Raw genomic sequence first — 24,372 nt, 5'->3', positions numbered from 1 at the left:
CGTTTGTGTTTGTGTTAGGCTTGTGAGTGTGGAGAGACATCTTTTGGATATGTTTGGAAATAAAATGACAGATGAGGGGAATCCTAGGCTTGGTCCACCAGTGTTCTTTTTATGTTCCCGTGATGTCATTTTATCTTTCGATTTTGGACAATTTGATCAGATCCTATTTTAGAGCTCTGAATGAGTTCCAGTACTTTTGTATGATGAAAATTCATAACTAGTGATAAGACTTTTTTTTCTTCAGAATCATTAAATGCAATTATTAGTTTTCTCGGAATCATTTAAATATGTTGGACTCAGGCTTAAGATTATACTAAAACAACACTATAATTTAATAGGTGCCATCTTGGACCATAGATTGTTGCTTGATTTTTAGGTTTTCCAGATATTAAGGATTTATTTTCCTTGTTTATATTTACTGTGGATGTTTTATTTCTCTTTTTCATGGATGCTTTGTATTTATCACAGATGCTTTGCCTTATATATATCTCATTGTTAACTGCCAGGTGTCCGAGTAGTCCGACAATATAAAAGTTGAATAAATGCAAGTTTAAATAAATAAATGTTCTTTGTTTAATTGGCTTCTGTGGTAAAAAGTTGCTAAAATGTGTCTATCAGGCAAAATTACACATAGCATACATATAAAGCATGTATAAATTATTGTGCAAACCTTTGAAAACATAAGTTTGAAAAATGAGAAACTTAAAAAAAAATGACCTTCCTGATGTTCAAGGCATTTATCCTGATTCAGTCACAGCCTTTGTCATGCACATTTCAGTTTTGAGCAGACAGAAGCTTTTTCTGATATCTTAGGTACGCTTTACATATTTAATAGGCTTCTGATTTTAGGACTGTTAGGTTTATTCCATGCAAAAGGACGTATATTCCTGCTTCATCTTTTATTTTATATCATTCCTCTTTTTAGCATAAATAAGTACATTAATTCAGAGCAATATGGTGAAACTACAATATGTTAAACCCAAAAATAACAATGATTTATGGTGTGGTCTAAACTGTATCTTCTGATGCAATCATGCTCTGGCTTTCGATGAGATTTCTGACAAATCCATGGCACACTTGAGCAATTTTTCTTGCATCTAACATCTGCCCTCGCTTTGCACTGAAAATAATTTGTCAAATGTGTTCTACTTCCCACCATAACATGCTCTTTCTTTGTAGGTATGACTCCTTCACAGATTCATCACGAAATGACATGAAGAGGAAATTTGCTTTCACAATGGAATTTGTAGAAGATTACTTGAAAGAAGTTGTAAATCAGCCTTTTCCTTTTGGAGACAAAGAGAAGAACAAGCTTACATTTGAGGTTACATTTTTGTTACAGTAATCTGGGGGCAGGAGCAATTCATAGCCTGTAGGTCTCCATGTAACACTGCAGTACTCCCTAGATTGCACTGCTGGAATTCAGCATAAAAATGGATGATTTAGGACCATCGTAGAAAAAAAAAATTGGGGGGCAAAATTTGAGAAAAATGGAAGGAGGACAAGCTGGGGGAGGACAAGCCACTTTCATGTCTATGCTTAAAACCTTCAATATCTGGCCGTCCCAACCAAAAATTATAAAACACAGATTTGGCTCTTTTAATGCTGAAAATGGACAACACGACTGTGAGGAATGTTTGATATTTAGGGTGGGAACTCAAAAGTCCAAAATCAAGCCAAAAAGGTTCTACCTCACCCTTCCTGTAATATAATTGCAGTCTCCTGCAGCCCTCTAGAAAGTTGGGAGGCTGGGCAGGAGATGTAGTTGAGGTTCTGACTTGATGAGGTTGAGTAGCTGTTGGGTCACCTGTGGTTCTGGATGGCATCCTTGTGCAATAAAGTCCAGAGTTTGGGGGTCTTCTTGATGGAAGATAGAAACCATGGCCAAGAAGGCCTTTGCAACCTTAAATTTTTGTGCCAGTTGCGGCCATTTCAGGACCAGAAGGCTTTGCTGATGATCATTCAATGCCTTTGTTATATTGAATTCAGACTGTTGCAATTTGCATTACACGAGGCTGCCCAGATTGTTTGGAAGCTGCAGCTGGTCCACAACATAGCAGCCTGAGGGCTTGGTATAGTTTGCCCATGTTACACCTCTACTACAGGAGCTGTGCTGGTTGCCACCCACAGTTCTTGATCGGAAATGAATCCTGCTATGACATTCCTAGAAGACCAGCCTGTAGGGATGGAGTGTAGTAGAGAAGACTTCCAACCTCCACTGATCTCTGGGTACTGGGATCCTAAGAATTCACATAGTATGGTATTCCTTAAAGAACTGCTTTCATTTGTTTTCCTCAGTACATAATTACAATATGTGGTGAAAGGGAGGAAGTAATCTTGGAGAAGCTGAGACAGATATAGAAGACTGATGGCTTGTATGCAGCAATGGTAACATCATTGCAGAACAGGACATAGGGGCCCAGTTTCTGCTGTGTAAAATCCATAGTTTGAATTAATTTTTCAATCCAGGTGGCCCGTAAGCACATTACTCTGGATTAATTCTTGAGCATAACCATGTCAGTCCATTCATCACAATCTTAGTGTGGGATCTCTTTCTTGCTTTTGATATTTCTTTGTTTTCATTTTTTTAGGTGGTGCACCTGGCTCGCAATCTCATATACTTTGGTTTTTATAGTTTCAGTGAACTACTCAGGCTGACCAGAACCCTATTGGCTATCCTCGATATTGTACAAGTGCCTATGTCATCCTACTTTGAAAGATTAAGCAAATTTCAGGATGGAGGTAAGGGGAAAAAATAGCACCTACAGAAAATACTTATCATGTATTATTTTCTCTCTCTCTCTTTTACAATCCGTTTTCATACTTTCAGATCTGGAAAAATACCACATAATGATAATGGGTGAAATCTCATGTCCAGTTACAAGCATGTAAGGTCCATCATGATAGGTATCTCAGAAGTGGAATTATTAGTAATATCTTCTTCATTTCATTTATTTAGGGGAGCTGTAAGAATTATACCTAAAAGTTGTCCACTTATCGTTGAACTACATCTTTTTCATACTGCATGATTGACACTAAAGCTCAACAGACATGCTCTAACAAATGTTGGGTTTTGTTTTTCATACTATTAAGGCTCCTAGTTTTAGTGATTTCTGTTCACCTCCATACTAGGGCTCAACAACGCTGGTAACAGGTCATATCCTGAATTAGAGATCTGTGGAATTTGTCTCCTAGAAAACATCCAGATGATTAAATTCTCCTGTTCTGATTAATTTTTGCTTCCCCAAAACATCTGTAATTTATTTTGGGAAGGCATGATCTATTTTCTGTTTTTGGTTCAATGATCTGCAGCCAATTCTGAATGTAATGTTTTTATTTCTTTCTCTTTTTCTTTTGCTACAAAGGTTACAATGCTCATGCTTTGATTTCTCTGGTGTTGGGGACATTTTTGACAAAGTATGTTCTTTCCCATCTTAAAAAATGTTTCATTTCTTTTTTTAATATAATTTTTATTGAAGAAATTTTTAACAAGATAAAAACAATACAAATATTAGAAAAGAAACAAAGTAAACAAGGAAGAATAGTGAATAAGGAAGAAAGAAAATAGAAAAAGAAAAGAAAAGATTATGAAGAAGTGGCTTCCGATCTTCTTGACAGTGGTTATAAATGCATTTGAATTTTATCCTCTCTCTCTAGGGTTACATCATGATTTCCTTCTTTCCATAAGCTATCCTTTCTAATCTTCAAACCCATAAATCACAAGTTCATTTTACTCTTCTTTCAGGAAAAAGTCCATAAGGGCTTTCCAGTCACTGATAAATGTAGTTGTTGATCTTTCTCTAACCAAATAGGTTAATTTTGCCATCTAAGCTAGTTCTGTCATCTTCACCAACCGTTGCTCCATTGTGGGTGATTCAGAATTTCAAATGTTTCATTTCAGTTACAGGACTCACCAGCTACATATATCATCTCATGCTGACCTTCCTGTTCTTGTTTATTTATGCATACTCAGAACAATGATTTTTTTCCCCCCAATTGGTATATCAACCACATCTCTAATGCTTGGATTGTTGTCTTCATATACCTGCAGGTCCCAAAAGTTTTCACACTCTTTTGCAGTGCTATCTAGGGGGAAGGTGTGTGCATTGAAATCTGCAAGATGGCATGGTGTCACAATCAGAAGCCCGCCCCTTTGATATGTGCAGCGGAGCTTTAATCACAATACTATGCCTACCATCTTTCAGATTTTGAGGTTGACTGGCTTTCTGGAGATAGTTTGCAATACTTCTGCCAAACATTAAATGGTACAGGTAGTCCTTGATTTATGACCATTGGTTTAGTGACCATTCAAAGTTACGATGGCACTGAAAAAGGTGACATACAACCAGTCCTCACAATTACGACCATCACAGTGTCCCCACGGTCATGTGATCAAAATTCAGGCGCTTGGCAACTGGCATGTATTTATGATGGTTGCAGTGTTCTGGGGTCATATGATCACCATTTGCAACCTTCCTAGCCAGCTTCCAACAAGCAAAATCAATGAGGAACTGCATGATTCACTTAATGACCACAGTGATTTGCTTAATGACTGCCACAAAAACTGTTGTAAAGTTGGGTGCAGTCACATGATGCCTCGCTTAATGACCATACTGCTTAACAACAAATTTTCTGGTCCCTATTGTGATAAGATGAGGACTACCTATACAGGTAGTTCTTGGTTAATGACTACCATGTTTAGCAGCCATTCAAAGTTATGACAGCACTGAAAAGTAACTTTACGACCGGTCCTTGCATGTATGGCTGTCACAGCGTCCCCGTGGTCACACAATCGAGATTCGGATGCTTTGCAACTGGTGACTGTTTATTACTGTTGCAGCATCCAGCGGTCACATGATCACCATTTGCGTGCTTCACAGCTGGCTTCTGACAAGCAGAGTCAATGGAAAAGCCAGCAGTGAAATCACAAGTTGCAGTCACACGATGTCTTGCTTAACAACCGCATTGCTTAGTGATGGAGTTGCCAGTCCCAACTGTGGTCATTAAGTGTGGTCTACCTGTACTAAGAAATTAAGGGAGGTGCACAGATATTGACTTACAAAGTTGTTATGAAAGGCTTATTTTAGCCCAAAGTTTCTACGTTGCAAAACTCAGGCTCGTACTTATATGGCATGAACTCATAATGTGTGTTAAGTAAACCTTGGCCACAGCATCAGTAATACATAACTTACTAAGGTCTTTTTCAAATTCCCATTTAGACCGAAGTCCTGGTTCTAGCTACAAGCGCAAACTTTAATTATGTTTATGGGTTAGGGTCCCCTTTGTGGTGCAGAGTATTAGAGAATGGCTGATCTTATGGGAAGCTGAGGACACTGTGATAGTTATGGATCAAGCCTGGCCAAAGACAATCCCAGTTTCTGCAAATATAAAGTCTGCCCAAATTTGATAAAATTGTGGTTCCTGCCTTTGCAGTTCCGTTACTTTATCTGTAATCTTTTCTAATGTGGCAACTGAAGAAGCCTTAGTAATCCACATCTCAATTGTTGAATTATCTAAAGTGTTCTGGTGTTGGGCAATTATTATTTTAGCTGCTAAAGTTGAGTAGATAATGTTCTTTATTTTTTAAGCTTGAGATTTGGTCCCATAAATAAGTACAGTAGCCCTAACTCTGGGGAGCATTCAATTCTTTGTTTAGTAATGATGCTTATCTTCCCAAAATTGTATATCAAAAGGTTATAGCTTTATTATTATTATTTTAGCTGCTAAAGTTGAGTAGATAATGGAGAAACCCCAAGGACTCCATGGTTATAGCTTTATTGCATGATGTCCACAAATGAAACACCTTTTTTTGACAACCTCTTCAACTTTTGGAAGAATAGTTAATTCACACACACACACGTAGACTAATCTAACTGGAGTCAAGTGCCAGAAATGCATAATCTTCCACTGAAGTTCTTGCATTGAAGCTGAGGTGAAGTCACCTGATTTCCATCATGCCTACCAATTTGTCTCCCTTATGAGTTTACCTCCTCTTGGTATCAGTTTACCAAGATCATTATCCTAAGTTTCCTTTAAATGAAGAGGCAGATCTCCTATTTCTAACTGCAATAATAGCCTATAACTTTTTGAAATGGTTCCTTTTGGTTTAGATAATTAAGTATTAAATTCTCAAAATGGTTGTAAGGCCAAATTGTTGAAGCTCTAACCTCCTCATTGCCCAGTAGAGATTTACGTTGATACCAGAAAAACCATGGTAACTTGTCACCTATTCATTGCTATATCTCTTCTGTATTGAGAGGTTCACTGTTGCTATAGGAAAAAAAAATTATTCTGTAAAAGTTGTATCCTCTCAGAAGTATAATTTGAGCCAGACCGTAGTGATTATCCTGTTCTATATATGTTATTAAAGGAGTTAGAGGAGAAGAATCCTTTATCAAGACTAGATATTTGCACTTTCAAATGTGGAGCATCATTTTAGTGAAAACATTCAATCTTGTTTATTCAGTCTTGTTATACATTATTTCCCTCATTCTATTCGCCCTCCTTCTTTTGAAAATCACCCCCTCCCTTATCCTTTTCCCCAACCCACTCCCTTCACTGTGCCAAACCCTTATATTCCAACCTTCTCTTTCTCCCTCCCCAGTCAGTAAGTTCCCAAAATTATTTTTTGTATTTCTTTAGCTATAGCTTAACCTACATTATTCTTTTACCTATTTTTTTCTATTTATCTTATTCCCTCCTCCCCCTTCCTCTAGATTTAAAGGCTCAAAAAGAGTTCATACACCCAATATAGATTCTCTTGGTGCAGCATTCTTATCTTCAGCTTTGAACTGAGCCTGCTTTTCACAATCCCAAGGACAGCTTGGAGATTGCTTCCTTCACATTTTGTTAGAGAGCTCTGCCAACAAGCTGCACATCTCAGTCAAAGCTGAAATAACTTTTCTTCCTTGTGGCATGAAAAGAATTAGCTTGAAAGGAAATCCCCATTTGTAATGAATCTCATTCTGCTCAGGTTTTTCTATTAGCGGTTGAAATTCCTTTCCTCACTGCAGTGTAGCCATGCTGATGTCTTGGAAGAAGAACTCTCTCTCATCATCACATTTAATCTCCAGATCACGTGATTTTCTTATAAAATTGTTTTTTATATTTGAGTTAACACATCTGATCATCTCTGGGTTTCTGTGTATTCCTAGGAGAGTGAACCCCTGAGCAAGTTCAATATCTATATCTATTAAATTCAAATCAGAGCTTAGGTCATTAATCTTAGAAATAAAGATAAGTCAAATTGATTATTCCAGTTTTCCCTGACCCTTCTTTAATCCTTAAATTGTTTCTCCTGTATATCTGCTGGCTCAATCTTAATTTCAGAGATATTCTTTTGAGTGTTACTTATCTCAAGAGCATGGCCATGTTACAAGCTTTCCTGACAGCCTGAAGCTATGTCTGCTATTTGGCATGACGTTTCCTTAAATATTAATTTGCTCAGACATACAGTACCTGCCAAGTCTTCAGTTATTCCCACAGTATGTTTATCCCTTTCTGCCTTTAGTTCTTTTTTAAGTTGTTCTATTAGATGTCCAAGTCAGTCCATATCAGGCATCCATCCCCATCTGTGGGGAATACTTTCTTTCTCATTGCATCTTCTTCTTTACTGCGGAAAGGTACCTCCTCAACATCCTTTAGCTCTTCCAAATAAGCTTTGATCCCCTTCCTCTACACAGAATCTTCTTCCTTGACATCCTGCTTAATTTACCTTGCTCTCTAGTGAAGTAACTAGTAAGGTAAACTGGCTAAAATAAAGAAAGTGGCCGGGTCAAGGGAGGAGCGGATAGCTCAGCATGCCATATTCCACCATTGGGTAGTCACCCCCCCCCCCATAACAGTGTATATACATAAAAATTAAAATGTCTTTCAAGTCACACTTGACTCTTGGGGATATGAAGGAGACATCAATCATTTTATTGGCCACAATATAGAAATGGTTTGCCATTGTCTTCTTTCAAGATGTTTTTTACTTCTCCTGTTTCCTTGCTGACTTCCCATCCAAGTTAAGTAAAGAAGACTTGATCCTGCTTAACTTCTGAACCCAGACAAAATTGGCCAAGCCCTGTCACCCGCTGAAACTTAGGGAAAAATAAGCCAACATGTTGTGTACCATTTTAGAATGAGCCTTCCTGGTTTCTTTTAACTTGTTGTAAAACTACATGGCGTGATGGAAAAAACAGGTGTTTTAAAGATGTATAGTTGATGGTAAAGTTATGCAGAGGAACTTATACATTTCAGCATCCCTCACCAGTTTACCATGCACGAATGCAACATTTTATTAGTTTGTAGTGATTAGAGCAGTGTTGTCCAAACTTGGCCACTTTAAGATGAGTGGACTTCAAGTCCCAGAATTCTCCAGCCAGCCATGCTGGCTGGGGAATTCTGGGAGTTGAAGTCCACTCATCTTAAAGTGGCCAAGTTTGGACAACACTGGATTAGAGGAACCCATTTCTCAGTGAATGCAAAAACATCTAAAAAGTGCCAGTTGGTTTGTGGGAGGGAATCACATACTATGCTTGGGCTGCCTAATGTAGGAGAAACAAAACTGAATACCTCAACCAGCTAATAGTAATTTAGGCTGTACTTGGTATTCTGCATAGTTTAGTTCACTTGATGGCAATATCTTGCTATTAACTCAAACACGATTCCAGAATTCCCTTTGTTAATGTTGTTTCTTGCCGATTCATGCATACAAGGAAGCATTTACACATGTTTATTTTTATTTTCTCTGTTGGAGATAGGTAATTTGCTAGAATAATAGTACGCTGGTATCACGTGAACTGAAGTTGTAAATCGTCACCTTTTATAAGCACAAATTATGGGAAATTTTACCACTAGTCCTTGATTACTTTGGGATCATAAATAAAGCTCTGCTAAGGGGACAGAGAAAGGTGTCCAAAAAGATACATTCAGGCCACCAGACCAAATGATTCAGCTATGTTTTGGTGGATCACAGCAGATAAATATCTCTGAGGTGGAGTGTTATGTCCTGATTACTTCTTGGGAAAGTTATTTCTGAACATTTGACACCATAGAGGTGAACACCACGTATAAAGCTAGTAATTTGTGTGATTTATTTATAATGTTGAAGTGTTCCTCAAGGTACTGCATGTTTTTAGTTCTTCATTTGTTCTGTATTCATACAGATGGGAGACATCTTTCCTACTGGATGAAACTCAGAAATTATCTCCGTTCAGCCTCCCTAAATTGGGGAAGCGTGGATGGTTCTAAAACTTAGGAGCCAAGTTAACATTTAAAAAAAAGGGAAGAAGTTGCTGTTAAAAAATGTACAAGTTCATGGTGGTCCATGAATTTCATGAGAATTACCTTCAGAGATTTCTCAGATTCAGGGTTTAATCTGAGCTGAGACATCAAATGTTCTGTTCTCCTTTGAGACTAGTATTAGAAGTCTCTCAAAATGTATTTTTGGACCTGAATTCAACAAACACCTTCAGCATGGGTATACTTTTATTTTTAAGATATAACTCATATCAAACATGATGAAGTATTCAAAACAAACTTGAAATGTCTTTTAGAATAAAATGCATGTATTAATTCTGCTGAATTAAATGAGTTGTGCACTCTGATTTTTTGTGACAGCAACTGACTTTCAGCAGGAGACAAGAACTTCAAAATAAGGTGGAACGAAAGCCAGACACTTGCCATCTAAAATATGTCAAGTACTTTCTTTCCCATCTGAACGCTTGCCAGTCTGTAGTCGTTAAATTACTGTCACACCTGCAGCTTTATTTTTGCTGCATAGTGGTAAATGAATTATAGTTACAGCTAGTTAACATTTATTTCCAACAATACGTTAAGCAGAAGATAGTGCAGCAGGCGGATATTGTGTGAGAAATTGCATTTGAATTTAACTGCTCTACATCTGTAATGGAGAAGCTCAGACTTTGTGAGACCAAGACCCCCTAAAATGATCAATGACCCTCCATGTGGATAAAATCATTGATTTCATCATGTTTAGGGTTCTTCAAGAAATAAATATGCTACTTATATATTAAATAATCAGTCATCAAGAAATACTTCTATACAGTATATCAGATAAAACAATGAGGCTGTTCTTGAGTGAGAAAAACACTTGTGAAACCCAAAGACATATAACTCTACTTATTTGATTTAGACTTACTCTTATTAGCATTACATGCAGGTCATCTTTATTAGCTGTTGCCTTATGACCCAACAGAAATGTTTCTGTTTTGAAACATTGTGTGTGTGTGTGTGTGTGTGTGTGTGTGTGCATACCTTTGAAGGTGTCTCAACTCCTGGCAACTGCCTGGACAAGTCCCTGCAGTTTTCTTGGCAGAATTTTCAGAAGTGATTTGCCATTGCCTTCTTCTTCCTGGGGCTAACAGTAGTGACTGGCCCAAGGTCACCCAGCCAGCTTTCATGCCTAAGATGGGACTAGAACTCACAGTCCCCTGGTTTCTAGCCTGATGCCTTAATCACTACACCGAACTGGCTCTCTTTAAAAGATTCAAAATTTAAAATACACCCATACAGACATACCTAACATACTATTACTTTTTGGAGTAAGCAGTGTTATACAGAACACAGAAAAGAAGTAAGAAATGCTAAGCGAAAGAATTAATGCTATGAGGTTAAAAAAAGAAAGGGCAACTAGTTAAAACTAGCTTATACTAACAGTGTTCACTTTATTCCCCCGTATCTTTCTGTCCTTGCAAACCATTCTTAGTTCTACGACATCCATATACTTCTTTATAGGTTGCCTTTTGGCCTTAAACTTTTCACCTCTATCTTTTTGAGGATCTCATCAGTCCCATCGAGTCAATGTTTTCTCCATCTTCCCTTTCCTCTTGAACCATTCACTCTTCCCTCATATATGGGCAGAAGCACGCTCTTATACACAACCTTGTCATGTATTTCAACAAATATTTATTCCTTGCAAGAGATCACATTACCCACTACCATTCTACTTGCAATTGCACATCTTATTTTCCCATCATTTTCTCCATCTTTAGTAAACTTTGTACCAAAATAATTCACCAACGTGCTCTGATTCCCCCCCCCCCATTTATATATAACTTACTATGTATAGGGTTTGTTTTGCAGTTTGTCTTTTTAATGGATTAATTAATTTTAATTATCTATGTGGTATTTAATTGTTCATGGGTGTTTGGTTTTAATTGTGAGCCTCCCAGAGTCACCCTTTGGGGGAGATGGGTGGCATACAAATTAAATAAATAAATAAAGTCCATTTCCCCTTCCGACACAACTACCTTCATCTTTTATACTTTAATTTTCAGAGCCATACTCCTTGTTGCATCACACAGTCTAGCTAGCACACTGCATATTATTTGGATTTTCAGCCAACATTACAGTATCATACATATACAAAAAAATCCCCCATGCACTTTGACATCCCCAACCAACACACCTCTAAAGTCGCAACAAGAATTCCTTATACAGTCATCCATAAATACATGAATTAACCAAGGGAATACCTCAATCTTTTTCTTACTCCTTGCTCAGTGTTGAAGCATTCACTAAATACTCCATTTACATGGTCTTTACTTCCACTGTGCTACCATCACTGGGCTGCAAAAATCTGGAAAATCATCAGAGTTGGAAGTTTCTGTCTTCCTATGATCTAGAGATCTTCTGGAGTTTTGCAGTCCAGATATGGTGGCCCTTGTAGAAGGAAAGATTCAAGATTATTGCTGCCAGGGAGCAATTTAAAGAATGAGAATACTTCTAGATGAAGTTTCTTAGTTGCATTGGCTACTTGCTGAAGGAGAAAAGCAGGATATAAATCACATCAGTCAATAAATAATGGCAAACTCACTATCTAAACCAGGGTTTCTTCAACCTTTGTTGAAGTGCAACAAAGAGGATTTCTTTTCAAGTGATGAACTTTTATGACAGTGACTTTGTGACAATAGGTAAAAGAAAATTAAAAGAATCTTGAAATAAAAATTAATTTCATGATATTCTTTCCATTACATTTAATATATTGAGTATAAATCTTAACGTGACGCATTGCTTTGCGCATAATGGATATTTCCATAATAATGATGTCTGCAGGGTCTGATAAAAAAAAGTGAGATGGTGCCTGCAGTGGTGTGATCAACACTGTCCATTTTTTAGGTGTGTCACATAAGCTTTGATGGTGCTTCAATGACACTGCTGTGGCTGCCATCTTGACTTTTTTGACTATATCCCATGCACACCCCTGGATAGCAACATGTTCTGTGATCAGCTAGAGCTCCCTTGGGATTCTTGTCTTTCACTCTTTTCATATGCAGAATAGCACGTTTAGCACTTTGGTAATTCTTGTTCTGCAAAAATTTCCAGGTTCCCTTTAGAGAAGGAGGGGGAAAAAAACCCACCCGGTAATCACCATAATTGCGATTTCTGTTTCACTCCAGTAGCTTTTTCAACACCTGCTCTGTGTTAATTTGAAATATAATTGCCTTGCTCTTGAAATTTCTTAAAGTTCTCATCTAAAGCTGATATGCTTATGACTTTTGCTCTTCTTGATTGATATAAACTAGATCTTGTGTCATAACCTATTTCAACTGTAAATGCTAAAATTAAATTGTTTTGTTTCCCTGTTAGAACTCTTCCCAGCTGCATTAATTCAATGTAGTGTAAAATTACGATGTTTAAATAGAAAGAATTTAATCCCCCTTAATTTAATTTCTTCTTAACTGTTAACTGAAATGCTTTTCTCTAATGTCTCTTTCTATTATTCTTCTGGGAAGGATTAGTAAGAGTATCATTTTTATTTGACAAATTTCATTGAGTTGTGAAGTTGTTAAAGGCTCAGAATAGGTGTGTCTGTCCCATTTATTTACTTGTTTTAAAAGTAAGGTTTAGCTTTATAGGAGATACTCCAAAGAAAACGTTGACATTGTGGTTTTATGAATGAGCTTCACTGAAATGTTTGAGAATTGATACTCTTTGGCATGGCCATTATTCAGTGATACAGACCATGCTTTCAGATAGTTTCTGGCAACTGCACTTAAAAGAATATCAGGTAGCAAGTCAGGAAATATTTTTTAAGTAGAAGAGGACTTGGAAACCTGAGACTTTCCTGATGTTACAGAACTACTATTTTCTGCCATGCTTGGCAACTAAATGGCCGTTATTGATGAAAGCCGAGAGCAGCATCTGGAAGGCATAAATTTTCTCATGCCAGTTATAACAGAGCCACTACTGATGGAATAGATGAGGGTATATATGTTCATATAACGGTGCTGATGGAGCAGTTATATCTTTTAACACTTTCTATGGAAAACAAAATTTGTTCAATTAAGAGCTAGCGTATCAAAGAAAAGACTAGGCTAGAAGCCTAATGTTTAACACAATAACATTGCCTGGGAGGGTGTGCCTTTTGTCCAGATTTGTTCTTGGTTAGCATGTTTTAATTAAGAGAAGGATAGGCAATGTGGAACTTATAGGCACAGTGATTTCTTGGACAGATTTTTGAGCACATCCCATTCTAGAATAATGAGGAAAGATGAGACCTTCTTGTTTTTCAGAGGCATGAAGAGATGTCTTGATTTTACCCAGCTGGTGAGCCAAGCACAAACATTTGATCATTTTGCTCTTTGTAGATGGGAGCAGACTCATAGATTTTTAAAATTAGGTGTAATTCACTATTGACTACACCTGGAACATGTAGGGGCACCTCAGACAATCTGAGCTGATCACAAAATGCTAAGAAGGGTTGGACCTACCCAGCTATAAGCTAGATTAGGAAGTTGCTGCCCAAACTGAACAGATGCGTCCATGATGTCACCGGAATCTGAGTTCAATTTAGGGGAACTTACTTTATTATTGTTCTTATAAGTCAATCTCATGACTCTCAGCCTCCCTGTTGCCTGTCAGAGTTTCCCTTTTTATCTTTCTTATTCCCAGGAAACAATGTCATGAGAACAATTCATGGTGTGGGAGAGATGATGACTCAAATGGTTCTCAGCAGAGGTTCTATCTTTCCTATCTCTTCACCTGATATTCCCCCAGTTGTCCACCGAAGCAAACAAACCAACATTGTGGAGAGCGAAGATGTCACTGTGATGGATACCAAGTTAAAAATTATTGAGATTTTACAGGTAAAAATCACCCTCTATTTTTTTTTTAGATCTTTTATCCCACCTTTCTTATTTTTTTATAAATAACTCAAGGCAGCGAACATACCTAATACTCCTTCCTCCTCCTATTTCCCCACAACAACAACCCTGTAAAGTGGGTTGGGCTGTGAGAAAGAGAGAGAGAGAATGACTGGCCCAGAGTCATCCAGCTGGCTTTCATGCCCAAGGCAGGACTAGAACTCATAGTCTCCTGCTTTCTGGCCTGGTGCCGTAAACAAAAAATAAACCTCTTTATTATTTACATTCTGAGAAACGGACTAAACATGGTTTGCTTAACCCTTCTGTTGCAGGCCTTTTTGCCATACAGTTTTGTATTTTCCTCCCCCCCCCCCCCCCCCGTAAGATTCTAAAGATCTTTGCAGAGTTAGGGAGATTTTTCTGGAGCAAATATGGGGGAGATGATGAAATGCAAGACAGAGGTGAAAAGGAGAGACTAAATCCAATCATGTGGCCTTGTGTTTCATCCCAAGCAACATACAGTATATGAAGATGTAGGGGAGGGTCATTTCTCCAGATATCAGTTTGGATTAAAATTAGAATTCTATGCCCAGTTTTTTAAACTGCCCAACAGAAGATTTGACTTAACACCATTTTGATTAATAATACTGGAAATACAGGTAGTCTCCAGGTTAAGAACGGCCAGTTTACAGACAATCCATAGTTAAGAACGGAGTCTACTGTAGCAAAATTTGAGTTAAGTATACAATGATTCAAGTTAAATGCACAATGGTTCGAGTCATTACACAATACTACTTATACAGTATTAGTGTGAAGGAATGTACCTATGAGGAGGAGAGTGTTGTGGGAGATCAAGGGTATCAGGAAGGAGGGGGTGCATTCCAGGAGTGGGGAGGAGGCAAGAAGCAACATAGTCCGCAGGGGGAGCCTGAGAAGAGTAAGAGGTTCAGGACAGCCATGCCCCAGAATCTCCCAGGGTATATCCACTAGTTGCTGTAGTATAGATTTAGTTTGGCAAGATTCTGTGATGGAATGGACTTATGAAGGCCATGCTTAGGGAGATAAGCGTGTTCTTAGCCCCCAACAGGAGTGTGGGAAGTTCAAGAAGATGAGACTGGCACCTCCCTAAGGAATTCACTTTGTTGTGTCTGGCTGGCTTGGGAACTTGGGTTCAGTCTGGTGAGATTCTGTCTTGAGGTGGAAGCTAATAAACGCAACAGAACTGTATTTGCATCGTCTCATGGAGTTCTTTGGGATGAAGCTGACAATTCTGTCTTTGAGGTGTAAGCAAATAAAGGAACTATACTCAACTGGACCATTTCGTCGTCGTCCTTGGGCTGGGCCTGACAATTATACAATAATACTGTTCTGGCTTACATACAAATTCAGCTTAAGGACAGATCTTGGGAACGGAACTTGTTCTTAAACTGGGAACTACCTGTAATAAGGACTATTTTTCAAACATTCAAAGATGAAGAGTTTAAAAAGATTAATTTTTGAAATGATAAATGCTTTGTTTCATTATTAAATATATTTTAATGCAATAGTAGCAACTTGAATTTCATAAACAAATGATCTTCACATGCTCCTGAAAAAGAGGCTCAAAAGTCTGTTTATGTCATACAGTTTATTCTTAGCGTTCGGCTTGACTACAGAATATCCTACATGCTGTCTATTTACAAGAAGGAATTTGGGGAGAACAATGAAAATGTTGATAATTCCACAGCATCTCCACCCGACTCACCAACGATCACCTCAGGTAAAGCAGAATAAATCAAAGTAGCAATGATTTCTTTTAAACTAGGGCCTTTTTCGAGGCATCTGTAGGGAGAACAGATGGAGAAGCAGCATCACACTGTTGTGATCCAAGGTCCACCCCTTTTGTACAACGCATCATGATGTCACATGCAGGAATGAAAAGGGCAGAGTTTGTGGAACAACACTGCTCTTGTCATTTTGACAAAAAACATGGGATCTTGCAACCCTTCCTGGCTTTTCTTCATTGCTAAGGTGGAGTATGCTCCGTGCATTCTTGAGTTGGTTGAAGGCATAAAATGTGTCCTGTCCACTGCTGATTCCTATCCTGCCTTTACTAGCTCTATTTCCAGTTCCTGCAGGCATTTCAGTCATGGTTGACAAAGCCTAACAGATTTTTACATACCTTGAGATTATCCTCAGATGTTACATGAATAATAGGGGAAAAAATCTGCACACACACCTTCTTAGCCTAAAACCTGATACAAAATGCTGATATAGCTAAGGACAGCTTAAGCCTGTCTTCGTCATGGGCTGGAGACAAGACAAAGAAAATGTCATGGGGACACAGTAGAAAAAAAAAAAAGATGTTGCCAGTAGAGCTATGGAGCACTTAGATTTGATCTCTAAAAAAAATGTCTGCAGTGGAGTCTTTTCCTGGGTTCATGCAATTCTAGGAAACAATATTGCTGCTGTTGCAGGTAGATGCTATGGATGTGCCCTGAAACCCCTTTTGGAAATCAAATGTGAAGTGCCGCACAGTTGTAGTTGTCAGGGCAGGTTTGTACCACGTCCTAGGTAAAATGGGGAAAAGTTCTAAGTGTTGAAAAGAAGCACGTGCATGTTTTTATTGCAGAGAACCTTGAGAAAGTTAGCATTATCTGGAAAACTCCTAGATAGGTCAGGAGTTTTGTTCCTTTATTCATGAACTTTTTCATCTCATGATTTCAAGATCAGGTGGTTTTTTTCCCTCCCTCCACTTCTTTTTTGCTACATCTTGCCTGATCTGAAGATCAGATTGCCTGATCTGAAGATCTGGAGGGATCTGAGGTTCAGATCTTGCACACAGTTTGTGCCATTGGGTTTGATGGACCCTGACTATGGATTGTAGAACTTTTCTTATGGACCAGTACAGCTTAGTTTATGCATCATTACTTGTGTGTGGCCTAGTTTGGCCACAATGAAAAGCCCAAAGTACCAGTGAGTGAGCTATCATCCTTGGGCAGTATGTCAAAGCATCATTAATCTTTTCCATGTCATACCAGTTGCTGCTGATCAATTCTTTCTAGCACAAAATTAGGAAAGAAGATGGGTTTTGTAGTGTTGACTTTACACAATCTTCTATTGTAGCAGCTGTTCCTGATATAGATGAAATTGCTGCAGAAGCAGAAACTATGTTTGCTGGCAGGTAAGCCCAAACCTTCAATCTGATGTTTTGCTTGACCAACTGCTTTCCATTGTCTTGCTCTGTCGAGCTAACTAGTACTTTTAATTAAACTTTATATTTTCTCTGGACAGTATCTGGAGTATATTATCAATGTACTCCCATTTCTCTATAGCAGAATTTTTAATCTTCAGAATGTTTTACAAACTTCTAATAACCTTTGTTCAAGCTTAGAAGCCCAATTGTTTCTACTTAACCAAAAGCATTCAAGATGGCTCACTACAGGTAGTCCTCAACTTACGATCATGTTTGGGACTGGAACTTCTGTCACTAAGCGATGCAGTCGCTGAGTCACACCCAATTTTATGACCTTTTTCACCATGGTCTTAAATGAATTACCATGGTCGTTAAGCAAATCATGCAGTCGTTAAGCGAATCCAGCTTCCCCACTGACTTTACTTGTTGGAAGCCAGCTGGGAAGGTTGCAAATGGCAATCACATGACCATGGGATGCTGCAACCATCACAAATACATGCTGGTTGCCAAGCACCTGAATTTGATCATGTAACTGGCAGAGATGCTGCGATGGTCATAAGTGGGAGGACCGGTCATAAGTCACTTTTTTCAGCACCATCATAACTTTGAACAGTCGTTAAATGAATGGTCATAATGCATTTACTACACACTAATTATGGTATCCCTGCTAGTAAGTTATACAGCTTGAGATCACTGCAGATTCACTACTACGTTCTTTTTCAGATCCACAAATTACCCATAAATAATATCAGTGGAATTAGATTTGTTCTCAGGTTCCTGCTAAGTTATGAAGGCATATTGTATGGTCTTAGTCAGTAGGCAAAGTTGAGAACATTCAAAGGCAAAATTTCTCAGGTGATTAGATTCCAAGTTTCCCAGGGTAAGGAAGTCTCTAAAACAGCAACTTATTTTGACTAACTGTACAGGCTCAGGAAAGAAATCTGAAATTGCAATTATAGGTGAGACTTGTAGTCTATAAGATGCTGGGTTCTAGTGCCGGACTTCTTAGTTTTAGGCAAATGTGGAGCCTAGCATATTAAACAGATGGACTTCCTGATTTTTTGTTATTCCTCATTTTGTTCCCATTAGTCTGACTAAGTCTCCAAGAATCTGATCAGATGATTGCTCCTCAACTTTTGAGTGAAGCTCATGTCTGAATGAACACTCTCTTCAAAATGTTCCATGTAAATAGGCTTAATGTTGAATGTTTTATTATCACTAGATTTTCTTTTTTATGCAGAAAAGAAAAGAATGCTGTGCAACTAGATGATGAAGGGGGCAGGACGTTTTTGCGAGTTCTCATTCATCTTATAATGCACGATTACCCACCTTTGCTTTCAGGAGCCCTGCAACTGTTGTTTAAACACTTCAGTCAGCGAGCAGAAGTTCTGCAAGCATTCAAGCAGGTATATCCCACCAGAATGTGTCTGGGTGCTGTGGTTTAGTGTGTTGCAATAAACATATCTTTCCATTTGGTACAATGGATGAATGTCTGCAAGCATGTTTTGCTATGATACACTCAGATTTGTGCATTGTCTTTACCTGGTGAATCAAAACTGCTCTTTCAGGTCTGGTTAGATCAGTGATTCTCAACCTTTTTGAAGCTGCCGCCCCCCTAAGGAGCAGAAAATTTTTCAACGCCACCCTTTGGGGGGGGTAGTTACTGAATTATAAAAGGCAAAAATTTTAAGTAATTTTTTTCAGTAGACTTACACACCAAATTTGTTCGATTTAACTCGATACTTTTGCCCTGGAAGGTAATTGCATTCCTTTTATTAAAATTAAAATGACTAATGCAAAAAAAATGAAGCGAACGAAAAGCAACTCAAGAAACATGGGTCAAATCAAACATTCATATTGAAAGGATGCTCAACGCATGCACTGCAATTAATTGCGCGGGAAGACAGCTTACACACACGCTGCGATTAATCGCGCGGGAAAACAGCTGACGCATGCGCTGTGCTGGTTGGGATCGGAGAAGAATCGTAGTGTCGAGTTCTTCAAGGTCATCCTACCTAGAATACAAATTCGTCTCACCATTCTTAGAAGTGCGTGAGGGCAGCTGTTGCGTAAGTTCGTTTTATTGCTGGTACAAATGGTGTAAACCGGATAATCGATTTAATAAATTTTTGGGGGAGTTTTAAAATTAAGTTCGAATGCCAAAACATGCTCATCGCTCCTCTACCGCCCAAAACATGCCCACCGCCCCCCTACCGCCCAAAACAAGTTCACCACCCCTCAGCATCCTCCCACCACCCCCCGGGGGGCGGTACCGCCCCCGTTGAGAACCAATGGGTTAGATATTCCTTTTCAGCAGAGAAAAGGAAAGCCTTGTAACATTCCCATTTACAGTGCTGTTTCCTTCTTCTGAATTTGTAATAGTGAGGGTAGAGGAGTGCAGATAATCTTGAAGAAGGTATGCAGTAGTTGTTAGGGAAACATGAACTTAGCCCAGGAAGACAGGAGAAGGTGAGGTAGAAACTCAAGATTGGCCCTTGAGATTCTGTTATTATAGCTTCTATCAGTACAGTTCTAACATTTCTTGTGTCTGTTTCCTGATCTGGCTAACATCAATCTTGAAAGCCTGACAGCATTTCTCTTTCCTTCTGTCTTATACCAAAGAGAGTCAAAGTGGAGCAGTCTTGAGTTTCTTCCTCACTCTTTCCTGTCTTCCTGGGCTAAATTCATATTTTTCTGATGGCTGCCATGTATCTTCTTCAAGGCTGTCTCCATACGCTACAGCAAAGCAGAGCAGGGAGGGTATTATTTTTCAACATTTTGTTGGTTGCTGTATAATGACCTTCTAGCAGCTACTGAAATGGGTCTAGTTTGAGTAGGGACATAAACAGTGGCTGTCCCCTATTAAGTGACATCTTTTGTGGAGGTGTCATCAGGACATAAACTGATCTAGCTATAGATAATAGTGGGAAATAGTTGCAAGGCACTCTAGGCTGTGGTTCTGTGGGAATTCAACAAAGTAAAACAAAACTTCAGAATGTTGGAATTGGCCACAATGTTCAATTTTCTGATAGTCTCAGCTCTTGGGCATTGCTGTTAAAGTAACTTTCTTGCTACAGTTATTCTTTCTAATGTGTGGGCAACATTATGACATTTCAGATATGCAAATTGGAGTTCCCACGAAATAGGGCATTCTGAGTTTCCTTTCTTTCAAGGGTGTCTGCAGAAATAAGCAGAAGAATAAAAATGGTAGTCACACCTATGCAATCTAAGCCCTGCAGGATTTTACCACTATCTTGACTTATTTTTGCCCCCTGTCTCCAGGGACCCCTGTCTTTTTGTGCAGGTTCTGGTTTTCCTCTTAATAGCCACAAGAGACCCAGTTTACATAATTCTGAATAAGTGGTGCAAAATAAAATGAGTCATGCAACTTTCTTATTTCATTTATCAAGTAGGTTAATGTGTTACAATAAACATAGATTGAATTCCATAATTTATGTAGGTTGAACAATTCATCTTACTATTTTGCAGACTTTTAATTCTGTTGGTACCCAATATTTTGAAAGAAACTTAAAATAGGGACACATATATTAGTTCTGTAACAAAGCAACATTCTATATTGCAAGAAAAAGCAATCTGTAATTTTTATTTATGAGTAGTGATAACTTTCTCTTTTTTCTCCTCCAAATAATGCAGTCCTCAATAGTGAACTAAAAATACTTTCACTGTATTTTACATTGATTTCTGCTTAACTTCGGGGCTGGTGTAGATATAAGTTTCAAATCTGGATTGACAACATCTTTATTAATAATTTCTGTAAGACAACAGCCTTTCAGTCAGTTTTGCTTATGATAACAATATAGAAACTGATGATGAAAGTCTTTTGAAGATGTTATAGTCATCTTGTCAGAAAATGAATAGTGTACATGTCATTACAGTTAAATTTACCCACTTATACAGTACCTGGAAAATAATTCCAAATGTTCAGGAAAAGATTTGGGTGTATATCAGCAAATTAGTTGAATAAAGGGAAAATAGCATATTCCTTTATTAATCAAAAGCAGAAAGAGAAAACAAAATGCTGTTTTTATTTTATTATACTCATCAGTGTCTAACAATCTAAAATAATGTGGTTTAATATGAAATCATTTGCATTTTATTCATTTTTCCAGATGTCTAAAATCTATTGTTTCAAAGCATTTTCCAAAAGCGTCATTTCCTAATACTACATCACAAGGAGACTTTGGGGTAAAACCTCTACACTTCTAATAGCTGTTCTTACGCAATTTAACTCTTGTTGAATTCTGAATATTTACAGGTACAGTTGCTGGTGTCTAACCAAGATGTGGACAGTTACAAGCAAATTAAAACTGACCTTGACCAGCTAAGGCTGACTGTAGAAAAATCAGAACTTTGGGTTGAAAAAAGCAGTAATTATGAAAATGGAGTATTGGGTGAAAATCAGACAAAAGGGAGCGATGAACCTATTGAAGTGAGTCTTTTTGGTCTTGGTCCTTTATGCCACTTCCTACTTTCATTTTCCTAGGCTTCAAAAGGCTTGCAAGCAACATTGTTGTTATTATCTTAAATTTTTTACGGCCACCTACTCCCATAGACTCTGGGCAGCTTACAAATACAAATGCAAAACAGTAAAAATAGTTAAAAACATACAACTGCACAGGCAACCTGGATTCAAGCAATCAAGCCATAACAAATCAAACCAAATGCTCCTTTCCCACAAACATGATGGAATGGGGCTGACATTATAACTGGGCAACAGTTAATAAAGTGTCTCATCTAGAAATTCTGAAAGTTATACTGTTGTTTCTTCATGTAAATGTGGTGCTGTGTTTGAACTGTTTGGTAGGTTGGTTGCAATTCAGTTACCATGCTAAATGAAAAACAGTTTGAGATTCTTTGGATTCCTTTGGCTTTTTTTTAACGGATTACCCTTTCAATGAAGCGTGAAAGCAAAACATATAAACTAATTTGTAGTGCTCTAAGATCACTCTTAAAGAGCAAAGAATAAATCAACAATACAATTTACCATTCAGTTTTCTGAATGTATCTATTTGTTTAGAGAATTTATATGGCCACTATCTTAAATGCATAGTCCTGGGTGGATTCATAGATATATGTAAAATAAAACCTCAGAACGCAAATACAAACCTGGGCACTATAACAAACTCATAGCACAGCTATACCTGTGTTGAGCTCAACTAATGTCATGGCAGTGCCTGGAGGAAGAGCTAGATTTTTAGAAGGCCAGGAGTGTTGGGACCTTACAGGTCTCAGGAGGAAGCTGTTCAGCAGGGGCCACAACAGAGTAAGTAATTTCTTTAAATTAAAGAAATTGACACTTTTCTTTGTGACTCTTCCTTGCAATGATAGGATTCAAGTATGTTAAGTCCAGTCCAAGATGGGAGTAAGAAACCTCAGATTGATATCAATAAGAGTAACAACTATAATATAGTTATGGAGGTATGTTGATACACTAATTATAGTAAAATTGTATATTAAATATATATATATATATATATTTATGCCCAGTATGGGTTACTTTTCATCACCAGATTTTGATCCGATTGCGAGGGCTCTGCGTTCAAAATAAGAAATGTCGAAATCAGCAGCAACGCTTACTTAAAAATATGGGAGCCCACAGTGTTGTGCTGGATCTTCTTCAGATACCATATGAGAAGGTAATAATGGAATATATTTAGCAATTATAATACAAATAAATACATTATTATAATTAATTGAGGTTATAGTTACTTTCAGATCTCTTGGAATCATTAACTAAAACGAGAATGTGGGGTTTTCATTTTTGTCCCTTACTGGACATAGAATAGCTAGACAAATAGACAAAAGATCTGCAGAGAGGAAAATAAATCCCTAAGATACCTCTTTGCCACTTTTTGCAGAAATGAAATGAAAATTTCGCAAGTTGCTCATTATTTTGGAAATGTGTCTTTCTGGAAACAAAAGTGATTCTTTTTAACACGTTCTAAATAGTAGGACTGTGCCATGGTTCTGTTTTGGTTGAGGACGTGGGACAGACAAACAAATCTATGACTCATTTAAGCAGCCATATCTTGTTTCAGGATCATGTGGCTGGAAAAAGATGAAGCCGCTTTGATGAGCCACAGAAGGTGCTGCATTGGTGTTTTAAACCTAATTAAATAATTATTTATATCAAAAGGGGGGGTGCAACAATTCATTTTATAATGGTATCACAAAGTTTGAAGACCCCTGGTTTAAAGGCTGAAAAATAGAATTGGTTAGATCAGTGTTTCTCAACCTTAGCAACTTTAAGATATGTGGACTTCAACTCCCAGAATTCCCCAGCTAGCATGGCTGGCTGGGGGATTCTGGAAGTTGAAGTCCACGTATCTTAAAATTGCCAAGGTTGAAAAACACTGGGTTAGATGATAGGCCTGTACAAATCATTCAGCGATGGAAAGCTCATTGCCACCACTTTGAGGTCCTTCTGAGCTCTCCCTTTGCTTCACCAGCTATCATAGTGGAAGTGTCTTCTGCATATGCCCTCTATCACAAGAGGAACTCATGAGGTCCTCTAAATAGCTGTGCAGTTTTAGCAGCTTCATACCTTATGAAGTGGATCCAGAGAAGTGCTTTGCTCATGAAGGAAATGCCTCATTGAATGATGGAGAATGGCAGCCAGTGTGGTATAATGGGGAAGATTTTGACTAGGTCTGGGGACACCCAGATTCAAGTTCAGGGAAACCCTGTGGATGAGCTTTTAGCCCAACCAACTTCACTGGTTACTGTTGTGGGATAAAATGAAGGGCCATCCTTACCTGAGTTCTTGGACAAGAGTTGGGCTCTATATCTAGCCAATATATAAATAGTTTACACAGGACTGTTCGATAGCTATCATAAATAAAGAAGTGCAACAAAATGAACTGAGCACCTTCATGGCTCACAAGGCAATACATCTAACTCTTGCACTGCATTTTTAATCCTGAGAAGGTTTAGGGATGCCATTGTTTCCATTTAGGTCACAGAAGAAGAGAGGGTGGAAGGGGAAGATATTAAAAAGAGAGGTGAAATGCAAGGTTGCTTTGGGAATGTATGCACGTGAAACAGGCATGGACTGTTTACAGTGGGCTTTTTAAGTGTTGTCTG

The 24,372-nt window shown here is 38.1% G+C and overlaps 1 protein-coding gene across 4 annotated transcripts in view; it reads left to right on the top strand.

Moving 5' to 3' along the window:
- ITPR2 (inositol 1,4,5-trisphosphate receptor type 2) overlaps positions 1-24,372 on the top strand; it is a 224,016-nt gene that overhangs the window by 65,591 nt on the left and 134,053 nt on the right. For 3 of the 4 annotated variants that reach the window (XM_088134864.1, XM_088134863.1, XM_088134866.1), the window contains exons 20-28: positions 1,180-1,324; positions 2,592-2,742; positions 13,903-14,096; positions 15,720-15,852; positions 17,199-17,256; positions 18,509-18,674; positions 21,545-21,718; positions 22,618-22,707; positions 22,800-22,925. In XM_088134864.1, coding sequence (XP_087990990.1) covers positions 1,180-1,324; positions 2,592-2,742; positions 13,903-14,096; positions 15,720-15,852; positions 17,199-17,256; positions 18,509-18,674; positions 21,545-21,718; positions 22,618-22,707; positions 22,800-22,925 — 1,237 coding nt within the window. The remainder of the gene's footprint in view (positions 1-1,179; positions 1,325-2,591; positions 2,743-13,902; positions 14,097-15,719; positions 15,853-17,198; positions 17,257-18,508; positions 18,675-21,544; positions 21,719-22,617; positions 22,708-22,799; positions 22,926-24,372) is intronic. The other variant, XM_088134865.1, reaches the window with a different exon arrangement.

The sequence above is a fragment of the Python bivittatus genome, unplaced genomic scaffold (genome assembly GCF_059951505.1).
Source record: "Python bivittatus isolate LINGU-HERP-01145 unplaced genomic scaffold, Pbiv_v1 ctg000120_np1212, whole genome shotgun sequence".
Lineage (NCBI taxonomy): Eukaryota > Metazoa > Chordata > Lepidosauria > Squamata > Pythonidae > Python > Python bivittatus.
This window is presented reverse-complemented; position numbering and strand designations above follow the sequence as displayed.